This window comes from Fringilla coelebs (genome assembly GCF_963513975.1).
Source record: "Fringilla coelebs genome assembly, chromosome: 6".
NCBI lineage: Eukaryota > Metazoa > Chordata > Aves > Passeriformes > Fringillidae > Fringilla > Fringilla coelebs.
This window is the reverse complement of record NC_140034.1, coordinates 5261730-5282775: the sequence shown is the minus strand read 5'-3', so window position 1 is coordinate 5282775 and position 21046 is coordinate 5261730. Positions and strand designations below refer to the sequence as shown.

The 21046-nt window shown below is 49.0% G+C and overlaps 1 protein-coding gene across 1 annotated transcript in view; it reads right to left on the bottom strand.

Moving 5' to 3' along the window:
• DAAM1 (dishevelled associated activator of morphogenesis 1) overlaps positions 1 to 21046 on the bottom strand; it is a 93060-nt gene that overhangs the window by 42360 nt on the left and 29654 nt on the right. The window contains exon 3 of the mRNA XM_084207131.1: positions 11592 to 11815. Within this exon, the coding sequence (XP_084063257.1) occupies positions 11592 to 11774 (183 nt within the window). The 5' untranslated portion in view covers positions 11775 to 11815. The remainder of the gene's footprint in view (positions 1 to 11591; positions 11816 to 21046) is intronic.

Sequence of the window (21046 nt, the reverse complement as noted above, 5' to 3'; positions counted from 1 at the left end):
CCACGCTGCTACAACAAAGACTGGGGGAAAAGAGAGGATTGAGAAAACCTGAGCTCAGTGTGAGACACATCTCATCCTCCTGCACCCAGGGAGGAGAACCTGGGCTAGGGACTGCTCCAAGGAGTGCCATGCTCAGACATTCCCATGTCCTTACAGTTTGGGAGGTCAGAGATCCCTATCAAGCAACCAACCTCCACCCCAGCCTCGGGCAAGTCTCATCACCTTCCCTGCCTCAAAATCCAACCTGCACTTCCCCGTTGTCTCCTCGGGCTATGAGCCAGTCAACATCCAAGCTCTGCTTCAGCCTCAGTTCATAGAAATCACAGAATGGTTTAGGTTGAAACACACCTTAAAAATCATCTAGTTCCAACATTGTCCACCCTCCAAACCAGGTTGCTCATGGTCCCATACAACAATTTTTTGAAAGTCTAAAGGTGACCGACAGGATGACACCCACACAGGGACCCGGCTGAAATTCAGCTCACTGGAAAAGTAAATCTTGGAGTGTGGGGGGGGACAAGGGTCTCTTGATGAATATTTACCTCTGTGGTGAGGGTTTGAGAGAGCACAGGAAACTGCTTCCACTGTGACCCCACTTTCTGGCCATGTGAATCTGATAATCTGGCCTGAAAGCACCAGCCACACACATCTGCACTTAGGTCCTTAAAAAAAATATTTACTGAAACTTTCAAAATGCCCATACCCTAAAAAGACAACTTGTGCAAATGTGAAGATTTATTAACAAGAAAAAAAAAACCTTAAACCAAGCTGAGGCCTAAGCAAGAGAAAGAAGGGACAAAACAGAAGAACATATTAGGTAGGTGCTGGCACATGACAACGTGCAAACACATCCAAAAAAGGTGCAGAAATGCTTCTAAGTCTCACACAGCACATTTCATCGTGCCTCAGCTCTAACACGTTCAGTCATCACAGCCCTGCATCACTCAACAACACCTACCTAATGATATCTTGCAGGATGCTTGGGAGAGGTGTTTGAATAAATGCTGTGTGGCACCCAGTGAATATGAAAATCCTCATAATCAAAGAGTGACTAATGATTGTTATTCGGAGCCCTAACAGTGACTCAGCTGGGAAGAGTCAGGTCTTTGCTGGTTTTTATGTGCTTGGGGATTCCTGCAGCCACCTCCAGCCCTTTGCTTGGGCTCACTGATGTGCATCTCGCAGCAGGCTGCTCAGAAGCTGCCCTTCCCAGCTCCAAAAGATGAAGGAAGGACAGGAACAGCGCCTGTTTCCTGGGGGCTCATAGCCCCCTGCAGAAATGCAGCTCCCACAAAGCCTTTAACAATCGACCGGAGCTGCAGCGCAGCAGAGAAGCTGTGCAGAAACTCATACCCATATGGGCCTTCAATTAATAATTATGAGCTTGATAATTAGGTGATTCTAACTGGAAATTCATTTTATGGGCCATTTGCAATCCACACTCCCACTGCAGTGTGTGATGCTGGCAGCTGCTGAAGAGTGAGAAGAAAACCAGTGGGTTGGTGTCCATCGCCCTCGCAGCCCTCACCCCTCACCTTTCACAGCTCTGCCCCTTCCACCTGGCTGCCTCCTGTGTCAGGATCTGCCAACTCCACTATTTTTAATACTTTTCTGGAATCAGGTCAGTGGCATAAAAAATAACAGCCTCGTTTTACCACCAGAAGGAAGTCTCTGCCCAGAGTGTTTTTACTGGAAAGAGATATGCTACCCTTAAATATTTATCCTGTACTGCTAAACTATTCACCTTTACATCAGAAAACAGGTTTCCACATTAAATCTTCATTTAAATGGTTTTAAAAAAACCTCATAGGGAAGCTTTGACACGGCGTGTATTTTGCTATTTCCAGGAGGTACAACACGCCCATGCTGTGTGCTCTGCTGACAGCTCTCCATCCCAGCCAAGCAAACCTCACCCCTCTCTCTGAGCACAGCACGAGGTGAGATCTCACAGCATTCTCCTAAAGCTGCCTCAGAAGTGTGTGGCTCAGCTCAGCACACGGTGAGCACAACCCTGCGAGCCAAACGAGCGTGCACAGCCTGCAGGACACACAGCAGCGCTCAGGGACAGATGTTCCCATGATGTTCCCATGGCCTGCACCTCCCCAGGCTGGCACCTCAGTGGTGTCAGGAGCCCTCTGGGCAGCCAGCCCCCTGCTCAAGCAGGGCCACTGCCCAGGTCCATGTACAGATGGCTTTTTGAGTATCTCCAAGGAGGGAGATGTCACCACCTCTCTGGTTGGTGGCCACTGCCATCTCCCACCAGCTCCTGAAGGCAAAGCCAGATCAAGCCAAAAAAAAAAAAACCACTGGAAGAAATGTTCCACCCTCCCAGCAGGAAAAGCATCGAGTCCAGCCTCAGACTCACAGCACAGTCCTTTGAGACAAACTGCTGTCCCTGCCACTTGGCTCGGGCCACGCTTTAATGAGCATCTTCCACAGACTGACAGCATTAGTGGGGACAACAGGAGGGAGACAGCAAGATGCTGCAAATGTCCTGACTTCAGAAATGACCTCCAGGATGGGCTCCTGGAGCTGGGTGAGCCCAAATGCTGCCCACCCGTGTCCACAAGACCACAGTGTGACCAGCGTGGGCTTTTCCCTTACATCCCACAGCTCCTTCGTGCCATCAAACATTCTGCATGAAGCATCTGGGGAGTAGAGATTAAATAAGGAACAACTTCCAATAGAGGGGTCTGCAACTCCAAAATATCCTTACAGGTTGTAAGAAAAGAAGATTAAAAACCTTTAAATCTAATGTACCTTTCTGGTTGATAAATTCTGTAAGTTTAGTACATGGAAAAGACTGGGGGTCACCCATTGCCATAACTGAAATAATGATTATTTAAAATTTGCTGGTTTGTGCTGGGTTTGTATAAACATACATATATATGTTTATAGAGTGACAGAAAAGCTTCTTTTGGGCAGCACCATAAAGATCAGCTCGTTTCAATGCATTCCCTGTGAGCAGAGATGCCACCCACTAGATCAAGCTGCTCCAAGTCCCAAACAACCTGGTTTTAAAACTTCCAGGGATGAGGCATCCACAACTTCTCTCTCTGGATTAACTTATACATACAGGTGTGCACATATATGTATTCTATATATTTATATTTATATTTATATTTATATACACATACATACAGAAAGATGTCACTGGATCAATAAATGACCCACATAATAAACAGCAAGTGAATTCACTCCTGGTGGATGGATGCACAGAGTTTAGAAACTTCTGTAAGCGAGGCTATAGCATGTAAAGATGAGATCTCTTGCATCATCAAATGAAGCATGAGAGAGATCCAAGATTGCTCCAAAAATTTGGAAAAAAATAGAAGGAAAAAACAAAGTGTGAACTTTTTGGCAATGTTTGGCATTAAGGGGTCCAACGTGGGAATTAAAAAGTCCATAAATAATGGCCTGTTGAAGCCTGCACTGCCTTCCTTTCTCAGGGGTCATATTGCTTTTTCACTCTCTTCCAGGCATTCTTCTCCAAGTTCATCAATGTGATTTATCCCAGAAGGCTGTGGTGTCAGGGGAAATGGCAATCAGCATTTTTCCCCCCATTCCTCATCTCTTGTTTTTCCGCTGCCCGTGCGGCCGGAGCAGCAGCTGCTGCTGTCCCTGCTGCCTTCAGCAAACCCCTGCCTCAGAACACACCCTACTCAGCTCTTTATTTTCCTTTTAAGCTGTTTTCTTGGAAAAAAAAAAAAGGCATATTAATCCTTATTAACCTGTTACAAACAACCCCCAGCCTCCACACCCAGCCTGAGCCGCAGGAGGAGCTCCTCCAGCTGCAGCTTTATTTAGGCAACCACAATTCTCAGTGTATGCAGATTTATCTCAGGGGTTTTTCTGAAAGTCTTTTGTTTTTATTATCACTAATAAAAATGCCTCCTCCTCAGCACACTTCTTTTCAGCTACAGTACCCTGAGAGCTTAAAAACAACTCCTCAGACAAGCCAACCCCTGCTAATATTATCACTGTGTATTTTTAATTTCTCCATGACAACTTGCAGCTGCAATTACAGAACATGAACAAAAAAAAAATCAACTATTCATATTTTTTAATGAATAAGCATAACAGATAAAAAATTATTATTCATTTTGCCTTTATGAATTTCCTGAATAAAGGAAATTGCTTACAGCCAAGTGAATGAGTAGCAGCAACAAGGAATAACAGAAGCACTCAGAAGTGCTCATGCCTAGTTAACCTCCTCCCACCATGAATTTTTCTTCCTAGTCTCAGAAAGACCCCAATTCACCCTGCTCAGTTATTGACCTGAACACACTGGGCAGACACAAATGAAATATATATTCCTTCCTCCTCCTGCAGGAAAGATTATGGCCATCAATAGCTGATTTAGCCCTTCAATAAACTCCAGCTGCAGTTGATTCATGTTCCCATCAGTTCAGACACCTAACTGAGGCAGACAGCATGTGATGCTTTAATATTTTAATTCAGTAATTATTTTAATAGGCTAAAGGCTTCAAAGCTGCTCATATTTCGATATTAGTGTATTTTAAGAGAGGTATCTACTTAGTTTCTCCTTTTTTGTTATCATATATATATATATATATATATATATATATAACCCCATATACACTTTTTTTTAATGTTATTTATTGAGCTCAGCCTCCTGTGACCTTTTCACCGACCTCATCTGGAAAACCTTTCTCCCATTTTAATTAACCCAGGGTACTTTTCCAGCCTGAGTTATTGATCTACACAGTTTCACCCTGCAGAGCACTCTCAGATCCAGAAGACCTGCAGGTGCATCACCAGCGTGCTTTTTCCACACAATTGTCCACACACCCTGAAAAAACAACAAAAATATGTCTCAGCCTATTACCCACTACTGTGCCAGCTCCAATGGATTCAATCCAATCAACCAGAGCTGGGGATGGCTGTCCCTTGGTGGGAGCACCTCCTACCACAATAAAGCATAGAGTTGGCAAATAAGTAAGGTTTCAGATGCAGACCTCTCACCTCTTTACAGAACTCAAGCAGCAGCTTCCTTTTCAGTCAGATTTTACACTGCTGCTGCTGCTGCATCCCAGGGAGCTGCTCAAGCTGGAAATCAAGTCAAGAGTGGCTCCAGATGTCCCCTGCCTGACAGGGATGCTCAGGTAGGAACACTGTGGATGGTTGGTCTGGGGCTAAACTGTGCCAAGGTTTCCCCAGATAATGCTCTGGGAAGGGTTTCAAAAAGGGCTGGATGGAATCAAAGGCTACCAAACCCCACACCAACTTAATCCTGAAAGTATCCCAAGAGACACCACTCTGGTTGTGGGAACTAAAGAACGCAGCCACGGGAAGCAAAGCCAGCTGTAGCCTGATGCTGATGGAGCAACAGAGGATGGAAATGGATGGGACAAGTCCTCATCCCCCACAGGCCTGGCTTTAGTCACACCTGGAATCCTAACTGCATTTTCAAGAACTTATCAGGTGCAAAGCAGAGTCACCCTGAGAGGAGGATACTTCTGACCAAGGCTGGACGAGACTTGGAGCAACCTGGTCTGGTGGAAGGTGTCCCTGTCCATGGCAGGGGGCTGGAATGAGATGATCTTTAAGGTCCCTTCCAACCCAAACCATTCTGGGATTTCTATGATTTCAGGGTCTGACACCCAGCAGATGTCACCTGCAAGCAGGCATGGACTGGCTTACAGATGTTGTGTGTGGCTGGGAAAGGGCAGCTGATCCCTGTAAATAATGGTATTGATTTGGACACTGGAGTTCATGGGAATTGGGTTCACTGGGCACTCGGGCAGGATCCTCCCTGCAGGGCTGCAAAAGCCTCAGCTGCCAAAAGCTGACCTTGGTGATGTTCCCACGCTGAGGAACACCCAGGCTCTGCCAACAGCAGATACTACAGCAGCACGGACAGCTTCCACTGGTATCTGCACATGGATACAAGGCAGGCACGGGCTATTCCCGGCAGGAATGCTTCCCCCTGAGCAAGGTGACAGAGCACAACTCATCTGCTGTCCAATCCTGCTCAGAACTCCAACAACCACTGAGCAGTGAGGAAGAAGACTGCTGCTGGAGCAGATTCCCTGTCCAAAGAGGCTGGTACCTCCGTGGTGACCTGTGCCAGGAATACTCACAGCAAGTGCAAGCCAAAAACCTAAATGCCTCAATTAAGGTCACTGATGTGTTACCAAACAAGCTGCCAGGCATCTCCCAGGGATGTGGCCCCTCCTCTTTAACGAAGTGCAAAGTGGAAAGCATTTAGCAGGTAGACTATATTATTTTTCCACTCCACTTGGACTTCTCCTGGAAACAAAGGGGTTCCTTATGTGCTCTCTGCCTTCAGCTGAGATTCACACTGTGCAGTAACATGGCTCCTTTGTAGAATCTGGGATTGGGAACAGAACCTTTTTTGGGCAAGTCCCCACGCTGGTTTGTAGCAGTAACAGATACTGCAATTACAGGGCTGTTTCTGCTGAAATACAGAGATCCTCGGTGGATTGGTTCATTCAGGTCCAGGGAGGACATGTGGGCAGAAATCCCTTATTTTCTGACTGAGTAGGTGTGTGATTTCTCTATCAGATGCTTGCCTATCAAAAGGTACATTTAGAGATTAGCTGGGAGGGTGTTAACAACACAAGGTGATGAAAACAAGCGCCGTGAGCGCTGGGCTGGGATGGCAGCCTGGCAGGTCCAGACTGTTCACATCAGAAAAACAAAAACTGGGCAGCCTGGTGAAGTGTCCATATGGCACACGGATCCCCGCAGAGAGAATTTAAAAGCAGATGTTACCTATCATTTGGTTTGCCTTCTCAAAAGTGATTCATAACCCAAGGGAGCTTGGTTTTGGGAGACAGCAGTGGGATGGGGTCACAAACTCCACGCTCAGCATCTGGTTCTGGATGGACTCTGCAGAAAGGGGTGGCTTGCCCAGGACACAAGGGCTACTGCAATTGCAATTTTTTCCAGACACCAACCACATGCTTTTCTTTGCAGATACAGGGCAAATGGCTTCGGTCACCATCCAGTGGTTCTCAAAATCCTCAAGTCCTTAATGCTGGAAAGACCAGGCAGCAAAATATGACAGCTGACCTGCAAGCATGAAATGCAAAGCTTGGCTTTGCAGCTGATCCCTCAGCTGCTACTTAAAAGCCGTGTTGTTTTGCAAAGCCCAAAACATCATACTTTCCCCTTATTGGATTAGAAACTGGGGGGAAAAGCACATTGCTGAAGTTCCAGAGCACAATGGAGATTGCTAGCAATGAGTTCCCAAGGCTGAGCTGTTACTGACACACAGCAGTGCTCACACTGCCCACACCACCATTTCTCCTCACGTTTATATGCTCCCTGCTCGAGCAGCATGTAAAACAGCCATCATCCCAGCATGCCAAGAGGAAGGAAAGGCACAACTCCAAGGAACTCCATAGAGAATCCTGTCCCAGCACTGCACATCATGAGCCACAGACCTATCCACCACCAGGAAGCTTTTCAAAGGCAACAGATTTAATGTCTGTGACAGGGGATGCTATCTCCTCACTATCTCCTGATAGCATCCAGAGAGCAGCTCGGATGAAATGCATTAGTTGCCCCAAGTACAGCAAAAACAAATGCTGTGATAAATCTTATAAGCTGCCAGAGACCTTTTTATTGTTCCTCAGGCTCACAAGTTTCCACTACTTCATAAAGCAGCGGGGAGGGGATACAGCCGCCTTCCATGTGAGGGGAAGGCATAAAGTTCAGGCAACATCAGTGGGCAAAAGCCTGCACCCATCCTGAGTCTGGGGGGCTGGGGACACTGCACAGCCACTCACCTCCTGGTGGCATCTCCCCAAATCCCAAAAAACTTGTCAGCTGCTGGAGTGTGGGCAGAGGCACCCAGGGAAGGCTACCTGCTCTGGTTTCACAGGCTGAAAACAGGCTGCTGCACATCACAGGCAGGATGCAGGGCAGGATGGAGGCTGCTCTAATTTCTTCTGCATCACTAACTCAGAAGTGAAAAGGCTGCGAAGCCCCATTGGGAGCAGAAAATGGAATTTCCTCAAAGCCCGGGCAAGACAAGTGTTGAGGAATGTCTGGGGCAGCATCTCCTCTGAACCCATCCCTCCACCAGCAGGGATGCGGGCTGGGAGCAGGCTGTGGGATCAGGGAGGGGCAGAATCTTGTGCTTCAGGGGCAAGCAAAGCCACACCAGACTCAGCAGCTCCTCTGAGCAGCTAAGCTGTGTCAGTAGCCGGAGCATCACTCCCATTCTGCAGGGATGGAGATGCCACTGTGACCCACCCCACTGTGAAGAGAACCAGAGAGGGGTCCTGGGTCATGCTGGGGCTCCAAACTGAGCCATCCCAGCCCCCTGCTCAGTGCACAGCACCACACACAGAGCATTTCATTACAAGCCTTGGAGTGACAAGGAGTGTTAAGCAGATATAAAGGACATCAGTCATTCACCCATCTGGTGGAAAGTCTAGTTGCTGGCAGAAAATAGAGAGGATTGTTATGGCAAGATCTACCATATGGCACCATTATGTGGAGCTTTGCAAGTGCTTTTTCTGAGTGTGCAAGCAAGATTTCAGCCTTTGAAGAAATGCTGTATTGTTAGCCTGGATACGCAGGAGCCCCTTGAAAGAAGCTGTGGCAGATGGCACAGCTTTGTTCTCTTGGTTTGCAGGCAGCTCGTGCAACCCCAGATTTCCTCCTCTCTGGGGCACAGTGATCAGTGATCCTCCTGATGTGTCCTATGGGAGGCTCCTGAAACTCCCTAAATCCAATGGATGCTGCCTGGCAGGTGCCACACCTCTGCAGGAGCCTCAGGAAGCAAACACTGCCTGCCCAAGCCGGCAGGACACAGCGGTGCCGATGCACGGAAAGCTGCACAAAATCATAAAGCATTGTCCCAGCCAGAGGAGCTGCAAATCAGTAAATCTTGCTGAAATACTCTGCTTTTGTTTGTGCCTCTCTGCCAGCACCTGCTCCTCCCTGGGTGGCTGAGCCTGGCCGGAGCCCCGGCAGGACAGGGGACAAAGAAACGCCTTTCAGACAGGGCCGGTGCCCGCTTGAGCGACATCCCAACAATGCTTCAACAAAACCCATTCAAACCAGGCTGGGGGAGAGGCAGAGAAAGGGAAAAGGTTCCTCTGGGAGGAAGTAGTGATCAGTCATTGATCACAACAACAACAACATCTGCATCTGCCCTGAGCCAGGGAAAAGCCCCTGCTGCATGCGGCTGGCTGGGACAGGGAGCATCGTCCCTGCAGTCTGGGATGGAGATCAGGCATTTCTTATTGCTGGAATTTGTGCCCAGGTGAAAACAATATCCCATTTCCCTGCTGTTTCTAATGCAACTAAGTGAAACACACTTGCACAGACACAGAATAAACTCCTAATGATTTATCTGTTCTATTTGCCTATCTCAATTAAAATCCAAAGTGTCCATCTAACACAAAGCAGGCCAAAAAAACAGACACTGGGAGAGCAGCCCAGGCCTTTAGCTGACCTTGGAGTCACAGCTGCTCCTCATCCCTCTGCAGCTCAGGCCCTCATCCTCTGCTGCTGGCATGGGACAATCACCAATTTCTCACACTATGAATGTTTCCTGCCTCAGATCAACGAGGCATACTTAAAAACACACAAAGCTCAGGGAATATTTTGCAGGATGGCTCCAAAAAAAAAAAAAGGGACTTTGCCCTTCAATGTAAGCAGCAGGCTGGAATCTGTGGAGCAGGGATTCCACTCTGTTGTTTGTGTCTGTGGGAGAATTGTCCATGCCTACTGCTGCAATGTCCCCAGAGATACCCCCCATCCCAGCCCTGAAACCCTCCACCCCTCCACTCTGATCCCTGATGCAAACAAGTGGAGTAGAAAAGTCAGGATAAAGCTGCAAGGGAGGAGTTGGCAAAGGACCAACTCCAGCTGGCAAAGCCTCCAGATTCCCTCCAGTCCCTTTAACTTCCCTCAACCCAGTGGGCTGAGACAGCCAAGGACTTTGGAGGGAGCCTCAGTGCCACAGAGCAGGCACAAGCCATCCCACCCAGGAGGGCCAAGCAGGATGGCACGGGGCTCCTGCAGGCCTGAGGATCAGCCCAGCACCTCTGAGTGCTTCCTCTGTCTCTCTTCCAAATGTTACACAGAGGGTTTGTACAGGAACAGTGGGATACTTTCCAAACCATTTAACTAATGCTGAAATTTAACACCCGACACCAACAGGTTACAGAGAGCAAGAAGGAGCTGTTGTAAGGACCAAGGGGGGATTTGCAACTGCACTGCCCTGAATGGGAATCTGCCTCCTTGTCCCCACAGGGCAGAGCTTGGCTTCCCCCTCCCTCCCTCCCACCCAGTGCTGGCTTGGGTTGAGATCTGCCTGATGGGTATCTTGGGGAGCCAGGGGGCTGCAGCTGCACCCCCTGTCCCCCTCCCTGCATGACTCCAGTCCCCAGGGAGCTCCTGCTGCCAGCATGCCCTGGAGCAGCAGCTGCCTCTGGGCCTTTTTCTCACCCTTGGCTGGGGAAAAATAACTAAAAATCTCCACAGCATGGAGAAGGGCTGGGGAGCAGAAGGGCCAGACCAGGGTGTGCCCCAGGCTGGCCTGGCTCCTGCCTTGCTGCACACACAGAGGTTCCCAGTGGCACTGCCACTGCACAGAGCATCTGGAGGAGTTTGGAAGAGATGTTCTGAAAATCCTGGGCTGAGATGAGGTGCACAGGCTTGGTGGAGCTCCAGCAAATGAGCCTCCAGCAATGCCTCCTTCAGCCCAACAAGGCTTTGGCTGGGGCAGGGGAAAAGTGCTCCATGGGAAAGAATTTCCCCAGGAAAACCTGATTTGGCCAAGTTATCAGTGGAGAATAAAGTGGAGCGACAGCCATTTCTCCTGAACAAACCCAACCTGACCAGAAGAGTTCTGCTGCAGGGATACTTCATCCCCCCTGTGCTGTGTTGGTGTCCTGTTCTGCCACACCCTTGGAGAAGGATGTCTTGGCAAAACCAGCTTTTATAGTACAACCTGGAGCTTTCCTCTGCCAAGAGGCCTGGCTCAACAGGTCCATGCTGCCTGGCATCTAATGGGATGTGCTGTACCTTGAGGCGTGACTGACCAGCGTCACAATTCCCAGCTCCCTCTATGCATCCAAGCACTGTAGGAAAACCTCATTTCACTGCTGACTGAACTCAAAGTAGAATGCCATCCAAAATACCACACCAAAATGTTTTTGCTTAGAGGAAATTAAAGCTTTTTTTGGCTGTGAAATTTTTTCTTAATCCATGTTTTTCGAAGTTTTGGAACCAAGGGATAACGAAACAATATCCTGACTTTCCAAATCTCAGTGTAGCCCACACCTTGACAATTTCTATGAAGCTGAGTGCCCAGCAAATAAAGTCACTTTGCACCTATGGGGGACATCCTGCTTTACCAGCTTGGAAGAAGAAATTAAGAGTTTCTAATGAGAGAGGCCACCCCAAAGCAGCAGGACCTCAGAGAGGAGCAGAGCTCAGTGCTCAGCAACAGCAGCCTGCCTTCACGCCAAAGTTTGCCTGAAAGCTCAAAACCAAGACCGGGGAGACCACAAAGAGGGGGTTGAGCGGAAAAAGGGAGAAACCCCACAACTAACACTGAAATGAAGAAGGATCCCACTTACCACCAGCTCGGTGAACATGGCATCCAGCTCCTCCACGGGCGGCATGGGCAGCGAGGGCTCCATGGTCTGCAGGGCGAAGCTGCTGTCATTGCGCAGCCGGTACGTGATCTCGGGGTGGTCGCTGCTGCGGAAGCAGCAGAAGATGAAGGAGATCCCCCGGCCGCTCCTCTTCCTCGGGGCCATGGCCACAGTGCTGCGTGTGCCTCCCTGCTGGGCACTAGATCCTGCGGGGAAGAGGAGAGAGGAGGCTGGAGCAGCCGCCCCGCAGCGCTGCGCTCCCGGCCGGCGGCGGGAGGAGGAACCGAGCCACCCACGCGCTCCTCGGCACGGAGGGGAAGAGCAGAGACGGTTTTCATGCCAAATATTTCTGCTCAGATTTGACGTTTACAGTCCTGGCAACCTTGACGACCACGCAAATTAAAAAGATGCATTTGCTCTGCCTCGTGCCAGAGCTGGCAGCCGCAGGGGTCAGGCCGCTGTCCCCATGGGATGAGAGTCCTGGGCCCCACCGCTGCCAATGCCAGCAAACCTGCACCAATCTCCCCATGCCACGGCAGCCAGGCCAGCCCCCTCATACCCACACCTCACACCCCTTCATGCCAGGGTATGGAAAATTCAGGGAACTGCTGTCAGAACAGCTGGATGTACTTGGGGCCACCAAGTCCCCGCCATGGGTGATTCAATCCTGGAAGACCTCATGTGGCTCAGCATGCCCCGAGCTACAGACGGCAGCAGAGCTGAAAAAACATCCTGCACGCTTCCCCCAGCTCTTAAACGTGTCCCTAAGCATCCACCAGCAACCCCCTGTACGGTGGCTCTCTTTCATGGAAAGTTTTGCTTGGCTTTAATTAGATAAACCTTACTTGCAGCTCCAGTAAATATTTACAAGAGGCGATTTCAGCTGATAAAAATCACACGGGGCCGGTAGCTCAGATTTTCCTAAGCCGTGCTGACGTCGGGCATCGCTCGCCCTGGCAGCTGCTCGGGTTTTGCTGATTTCTGAAACTCTGGTTGTGAGCAAAGCTCAGGGCAGGAACCGTGTGCCCTGCCTGATGACAGCGAGGATCAGGTAAAAACTTCCACAAAACTGGGACTCTCAAGTCAGCGACACAAGAGTCACCTATGAGGAATGAGGAGCGTGGAGAAACACTCGAATGAGAAAAATCAACCAGCAAAGTAGGGAATTTTTGAAAGCCTAAACATTTGTCTTACAAAGTTACACACCCACATATTTTATCTCTGCGAAACAAGACACTGAGATGTTAAGAGACTGGACAAACAGCCAAGGTTGAAATATGGATGACTCAGATTTATTAACAAAGCTATGAAGAGACTCGGGGAAAAAAAGGTCAGCATTTGGAAAGGAGTGTCTGATCTCCCTGGGGCCTGCCATTCCCTCCAACTACGGATTTACACAGCAGAATAAACAGCTGCTGTGCCCTGTGGAGAGCCAGGGCTGGGGTCAGACCCGAGGTCAGACCCTGCACCACCACAGCATGGCAAACAGTGCCCTCTGAAACCAGGGAGCTTGCAGAAAATTCAAGCTCTACCCACAGTTCTTTAACAGCGGATTTGACCCTTGAAATGATCTCGATGGCACATTTCTAGCACATGGTGTAATCATCTGCTGAACCACGAACGATGGGAAACAGCTATTGGATCTTCACACAGGATAATCCCAGGCTGTGCAATTGCTCTGTGCCCAGCCTGGAGAGTCCCCCCCTTCCTGAAGGGCCCCAAATCTCATTTCACATTTTTACATCTTGGATGTAGAAATATGCAGCCGCTGGAGGAATTTCAGCTGCCATGAAAGCTCTCTCATCACGGCTCCCCGGCAGCCAGCACCGCAGCAAATCCATTAGCTGCCTGCTGGCATCCCCTCGGTGTCAGCAGGGTTTGGGGACCTGCTGCAGAGCTTCTCTCCTAAAGAAGGGAGGGAAGCAAAAAGCCAAAGGCACACAGATTTCTGTCCACTCCAGCACGGGAGAAAACACTGCAGGTTTGGGTTTTAAAGAGCCAAGAGGAGCGGGGTGCAAAGAGAGATGCTGGTGGCTGCTCAGCGCTTTGTGCCCAGCACAGGAGCTCTGTCCCAACCTACACTGAGTCCTCAAATGTGAAAAGTCATTCCAAGTCCATGGGTACAGCCACACCATTCCCAAAGCAGCATCTGATCCTGATCCTGCTCCAGGAGCTGGTTTGGAGCAAACAGACCCAACTCTTCTCTTCCACAGGGCATTTTCCATCCCCTTTTCAACACCATGTCAGCCTCATCCTTGAAACCTGCTGCTACATACAAGCTCTGACTTGGGCTTACAAAAACGTGTGGAAAGCTTTTATCAGAACAACACCTGCTCTTCAGAGATACGCACTCCTGACAATGTTTTATGAGGAGTCTGAATGACAGACCAAAAGGCAAGGTTTTATTTTGGGGTTTAAAGCAGACAGCCATGTAACAACCAAGACAAGGTTACTTTTGAGCTGCTTCCAGCTCTGGAGCTACTGAGGTTCCTCATTTTCATCTATAAACAATTTAACAAACCAAACCACCCTGTAATGTAGACTGAGTGGGCTGTAGGTTATTAGCAACCCAGGCTAAAAAAAGGTTAGGGAGAGAATATGCTAGCTACCAGGCAAATAGCATTAAGCCTTCAGAAGGCTGATGAATATTCATTGACATGATGGATCAAAATCAAAACACAGCTCCCCGGCAGGTCGTTGGGAGCTGCAGACAGAGCAGCTTGCATTGTCAGAACAAAGTCCAGCTACACAGCCTCCTCCTCCCTTGCAAATCCTGCAGAAATTGGTTATTCAAGAAGAAAAAGCAGCAGCCCCTGGCAATCTGGAGGCTTGTGTTAAGGAGAACAGAAGGGACAAGTTCCTCAGCGCATCATATGTTAAGTGTCCTGCTCCCACCTCCTGCTTGTACCTTTGACTGCTAATTAGATCAATACATTTAAGTCAGATTGTGATCTGATGGTGCCTTCTGGCCTCTACTATTGAGTGGGCCAGAATAAATTAAGCTTAATTGCCTCTGTATGAACAGAGCCAGGGATGATAGGTTGGGAAGGGTCACTGAAGGAACCTGTAGCCAAGCCCAAATCTCAAGGCAGGACTGATGGGGCTGAATCATTCCCAAACAACTCTGTTTTCACAGAAACAACGGTGAAAATGTGTTTGTGATGGGTTCAAACTGGAAACCCAGACTGAAGAGAAGGAGAAGGAGCTTAGCTCATGCGTGTGACCAGGATGGACCAGGAGGGATGGAGGCCACCCCGCTCAGTGATACACAGAGATAGAAGTTTAATTCTCCCCAGCCCTAAAAAGAAAAGCATCAAGCCTGCATCGCCCTGAGCAGTGTTTAAATGAAATCAGTCATTAGGAGAAAATTGGACCCTGGTGTCGCTTCCGCCTTTGCTTTAAGGAAAGGAGAGCAGCAATTACCACTTGCATATTCAACAGCCTCCTCAGCAAGCTAAATTAAACTGGAGCAACGAGCTGCCAAAGCCTGTCTGTGACCGATGCCCCAACCAGCTGGTTGGGAGCCAGCACCGGTATTGCAGCACTGCGGTCTGCAGCCTAAAAATACCCAACAAGGGCACAAACACATGCAAAGGAGCGCACGCTCCCCTTCACACCCGCCTCCTCCAAACCCACCCAGGAGCCAGCAGCTAAATCCTCAAACATGAATATTAGCTTGTTGTTTTCCTGGCTCCCCTCCCAAAATGAGGAGGCAGGATCCTGAGCGAGCCGTGTCTCTGAATGTGGAGCTTTATTCCAGTGTGCTGCACAAGGAGGGGGCGGTTTGGGTGTAACAGAGCTCACTGAGTGTCTCTGCCTTGGTGTCCTCACCAAGCTGGATATTGGTGTTCTTCACCAATTTCAGCATCTTGGGCCATGCCAACCTCTGCCTGCCTTTACTCTGCAAGAGCTTCTGCACAGCCTGGGATGCTCCCAAACAATGGAAATGTTCCAACTCTCATCCATCACTGCGAAGTGACGTCCTTGGCTGGTGACGGTTGGGAGGCACTTGGCTTTAGGAAGACACCATCACTGTCACCAAGTGTAAGAGCCAGGTGACCTGGACCCCTTTCTCAGCTCTTAGAAAGCAGGAATTTGGCATTCCACACAGTGCACCCTTTAGCTGTCCCACCCCACCACTGAGCAATGCTCATCCTCCCTCAGGGTTTCTCACCATGAATTCAACACCCAGAGCAGGGCACAGAGCAAGATACCTTGCACCATTTCTCTAAATAAACAATTCCAGCTGATCTCTCCTCCCATGTAAGTGACATCCAGACCTCCACAGCAATAAAAACTGGATGCTCCCACAGCATTTTTCAGATCAGCTGTATATTTGCAGCATTCCCTGAGAAGCACCAAAGCCCTTCTCAGGCATGTTTTGATTTCTCACCTTACAGACCCAAGACAGTGAACACCTTCCTTGGCTCCACTCAGTAATTCAACCTCCTCTTGGGTTTGGTTCTGACTGTGAGCCCACCAAAGTGTGTTCATGGTGCTCTGCCCATCCAAAAGGCAGCAGCACATCCCTCCCAAGAGAGAGAAGTGTTCCCCCATTTCACATTTGCACCAAATGTGCAAATGAAAATGTGTAATGGTGCATGAAAACACTTTTTACTAGGGGGAAGGGGGGGGGGGCGTGTCTAAGTATTATTCAGTTTTTAAAATATAAGGTTTGACATTGAGCTCTTGCATGGATGAAATACTCTGCAATAGGATTGCCTTCCCCTGAGCAAGAATCATCTTCCCTCCAACACAGAAGCTTAAAGGATCTGAGCCCACTAGCAGCATCTCCACTGTGCTGAGCATGGTGCTGGTATCCCCAGCACAGCTGCTCCTGTTTAAAGCAACCAGAATGATTTTTTTGGCCACAAACTCTCATGCTGATTTCCAAAACCCCCCTTCTGTGGTGTAAAGCTGTTTTCAGGCATCAGCTGTACAGGGGAGCAATGTTTGTGTTTGGTGGAAATCAGTGCATGTCATCAGGAGGGGGCAAAAAGCCCAAAACCTTCAGCTAAAAGGCTTTAAACTATTGATTGCCTTTTCTCCACCCATGTACTCAGAAGAGCAGCCCAAAAGGGATGGGGACAGGACCCTTTCCATGATGCAGCTGCCAGGAGGAGCCTGACTCATCACTACTGCATCACAAGAGCTGTGATTCTCAGCACATGAAGAATCTCAAAGACTGAGTTTCATGGATTTATAAATACACCTGCCAAATCCTGAATTACCCCTGATCCTCCTTCCTCATCCCAGAAATCCTATTATACTCTATGAACCCAAAAAAATGAGTGTTTTGTGTCTCCATACCTTGCCTGGGCTACCTGGTACCTGAAGGCCACCAGGACACTGCCCCTGATGCCATGAGGAGATGGCTGCTCTGCTCACTCCAGCAAAGCCCCATCTGCCAGCATCATCAAAAACCCAGTGCTTGCCTAAAATGTGTCACCTCCTCTTTCTATTTTTTCCTTCTGTTGTGGCATTTGTCACATCCTGAAGCAAACATCTGGGCCTGCTGTCTCACAAGAAAACATTTCGCTCAGCTCAAGGGCAGATGAGCTTTGGGGGCTTGATGGCCACATCCAGGGTGCAGCAAGAAAAATTAGACCAAGTTTATTACAGAGCCAGGGAGGGAAAGACATAGCTTCACAAATTTGTAACACTCCAGGAAAGCCCTCCTTTTTCCACTTTAAACTTACACCTAGCAAAGGTGCTGGGAGAGATTTTTTTTGTTTGTGTCTGCATGGGGCTCCCACCTGGAGGTGTTGATGCTATTCAGGGAAAAAAGCAACAACCTCCAGGGTGCTGTGAGAGTGCCACAGCCTGGCTTGCCTGTCACCCCTCCAGCACATGAGTGAGGTCCCTGCCAAGGGAAGCACACACTGCTGGCTCTGTAATCCACTTTTCAGGGGGAAGAGCATGGAGCTCAGCAGGGTGAGACGGGATCTGTCTTAACGCTCTCCAGCTGAAATCAATCCTCGGAGCTGGCTTTGCCCAGCCAGCCAAAATCTGGGGCTGGCTGATGGTGAGCTGCAGGATGTTCATGCCAGTTGTGATAGATGAGTAATGCCATGATTGACTCTCACAATTAATGGATAAATATCATGTATATAGGTTAAGAAAAGTTTTATAGATTTATAGTTATGTTGTACCCCCTCTGTGGTTATCAAGGGACAGCTGGGTTGGGACACCTGGGAGGGCTGGCTTGTCACTATGGAACCCCTGACCTCCAATCAGGATTTGAGGAAGAGATCTCCACCACTGGACAGTGAAGAAGGGGTTGATGGACAGAACTTTGGGAGGAGTTAAAGGGTTAAAAAGCAAAAAACCATTGTGAGGGGGCTGAGCACATGGCTCCCGGCGCCGTAACCTTTCCTCTCTATTCAGTCTTCTGTTGTATTTTTGATGAGGTTTAACAAACCTTCCTAAACTATGAAAAGTGAGTAGCTATTTCTCACACAGGCCATGGAGAGACAAGCTTGGATCCCAGGAGAAGCTGAGGGCTTGCAGCATCCATCAGGAGCAGGTCCAGGGAGCCCCACACAGCCCTTGATCCCCTGTGGGGCACGGCTCGGTGCACACGTTAATCCAGCCAGGAAAGATGCTGCTGCAGCAAAACTTTGTTTGGTTTTTGAGGATTAGAAACCAAACCTTGCTGGAAGTTTCCCAGCCAGCTAGATGGTGAGCAGCACAGTAACACTGGAGGGAGGTCACGAGTTCTCCACTAAAAGGGTAAATTTCAGCAGTGACAAGCTGAGATCTTCCAAACCACTACAGACCACATCTTACAGGAGCTCCAGCAAATACCATTTATTTCAGGAACAAGGACAACAACATGGAGCCACAGACAAGACCCAATTTGCAAACCTATATAAATATATATATATTTCATGATATTCACTGGGGTGAATGAATGACCCAATTTTACAGACACACACATTCCAATTTCCCAGAAACCAGGCGAATTTGTGGTCCTCTTTTCACAGAATCAAACCAAAAAAGTGGGGTGGGCTGGCACTGGTGAGAGGAAGAAACAGTTTTCAAGTCACATATCACTCCTTTACATGTTCCCCACGATTTGCACCCTGAAACCCAGAGGCACAACACTTATCCAAGCCCAAGAGACTTTCCAGGAAGGCAGAGGAAGGCAGAGCTGGCTCTCCAGGAAGGATGCTGGGCCATTCCCTGACCTCCCTGTGTTCCAGCCCAGTTCTAAAAGGTAACACACAAAAAAAAACCAACCCAGCAGAAAGGAGAAGCAGCATGGGGGGCTGCATGCTCCCCTCACCTCACTCTTGTTTTGGGGCAGCAGCTGTCAGTGCTGCATTGTGGTGGGGCTCAAAGGGGCAGACACAGCCCTTTCAGGGCTGAGGTGACCTGCAGGGAGGGATGAGCACCCACCCAAGGCTCTCCTGAAGCCTTGCAGGGAAGAGCCTCCCAGAATTTCTCCCGTGCCATTTGAACCTGGTCTCTCAGGCAGCCTCTGGAATGCCCGGGCTGGTGATGCCCAGCCTTGTCCTGGCAGCCCTTAAGGACAAAACCAGGTAGAGGAGAGGGGTGCAAGACCCCTGGGCAGCTCAGGGGGCTCCTACAGCCTTACTGAGCACCCCAGGGGGAGCATCCTCTTCCCCCCTGGCTCCATCCCTACCACCCAGCACAAGAACCAATGCAGCCCCAGCCCCTTCCCACACTCCAGCTGGGATAAAACAGCTCCTTCAAAGCACAGCACACCTCCAGCAGGGGCTAACACCAGCTGTAAAGCCCAGCCCAGGTATCACAAGTTCTGACTACTCCCTTTGCCCATGCAAATGCTGTTAATCCAAACTCAGCAGCCTGGCAAGAGAGAGAGGAGCTGCATTTCCCACTGGAGGAGGATATTTGTTTGCCAATTAGCCTATTCCTGGAGAACAGCAGTTCAATCAGCAGCCTTCCTTTATTTTAATTCTTCCCCTTTTTTTCATCCCTGCTCCTCTGATGAATATTTGGGCTGTGACTGTGATTTATTGTCTGCAAACCCTCACTGCTGAGCTTTCCATTTCACTGCTCCCCATTTCAGCAGCAATCCCCGGGGTGAGACTGGCTGAAGGCAGGCAGGTTTCTTTCCTCTTCTAAAGCCTCTTCATTTGGCTGCACAAAGTGGAGTTTCCAAGTTTCTCAGCAGCAGATGCTTCCAGTCCATCACCACAGCAACATCTGCCATGGGGCCACCACCAGGAAAAGGCAACAAGGAGCCACTGGCTGGTCCAAGAGGGCTTTTTTGGGTGCTGTTTGGAGTTTTTTAGCACTGTCTGTGCTTAAGGTGAGGCTACTGGAACCACAGGTGTTCAGGCATTTTGTGGTGTGGAGCAAGCTGGTTTCTTTCTCTCTCAAAATGGAAACTGGATGAAGGCTGCTGTAAATAGGAATCCTTCCCAGCAGGGACCCTGATGGCTAAATATCATTAAACTTCAAGATACCATTGAACCCAGAGTACTGAAGGTGCCCAGAGCAAACAAAACACACTTGTCAGATCTCTCAGCTGGCGTACCCATCTGCAATGCTGATTTTCTTTCAAAGCTTTTTAAATTCTGATGTTAATCCAGAGTGATTTTGCCCCCTTAAGTACAAACCTGGGGTTGAGAATTCCTTGATAAATATGTCTAATGGCAGAAAAGGCCCCCTGGCCACTTTTCCTTCCAGTATGACACTAATACCTCCCCGTGCTCCAGGAGATGAACACCAAAAAACAATGCATGTGAGCTCAGAGCAGGCACAGCGTGATCCCAACAGCTCCCACCCAGCCTGGGAAAAAACAGCAACTTTTATCACATTTCACTGAAATACTGTTTGCATTTAAATGAAAAAAAAAAGAAAAAAAATCAGGCGTGCACAGCAAGTGAAATTAATTGGAAGGCTTGGTCATACTCATTTTATGTGGCTACAACACAATGTAGCTTATGGCAAAAGCCCTGCCTTGACCAGGATGGATCTGCACCACCCTGAGCCACAGGGCAGCAGGACTCGATTTTCCAGGACAGCTGCTCAAATCCACCACCTGCAATTCAGAGGACCTCTCTTAATGGGGACACGTGGTTTTAATTGCCTAATTATCCAGCTTCTGACAGAGGGGAGGGATCCTTCCACACACATGGCTGCTGGGGATGGACCAAAGGAAAGCTTCTCTTCTCCTGCTGGAGCATCCAGAGGGGAATGTCAGTCCAGTGGAGCTCCCAAGGGGATGCATTTAAAAATCAATAGAGGCTATTTTAATGCTTAATCCAGGGAAGTATCAGCATCAGCAGTGTCAATACAAACTGAATTCAAGCACGCTGAGTACATGCACAGGACTGTTGGTTTTTCCTTTGTGCATTGATTTAACCAAATCTGGTTTTCCCCAGAGAGTCTGGAGTCCAAACAAGGCATCCACAGCATCCTCAGTGCTTCAGGCAGCCTGCCTG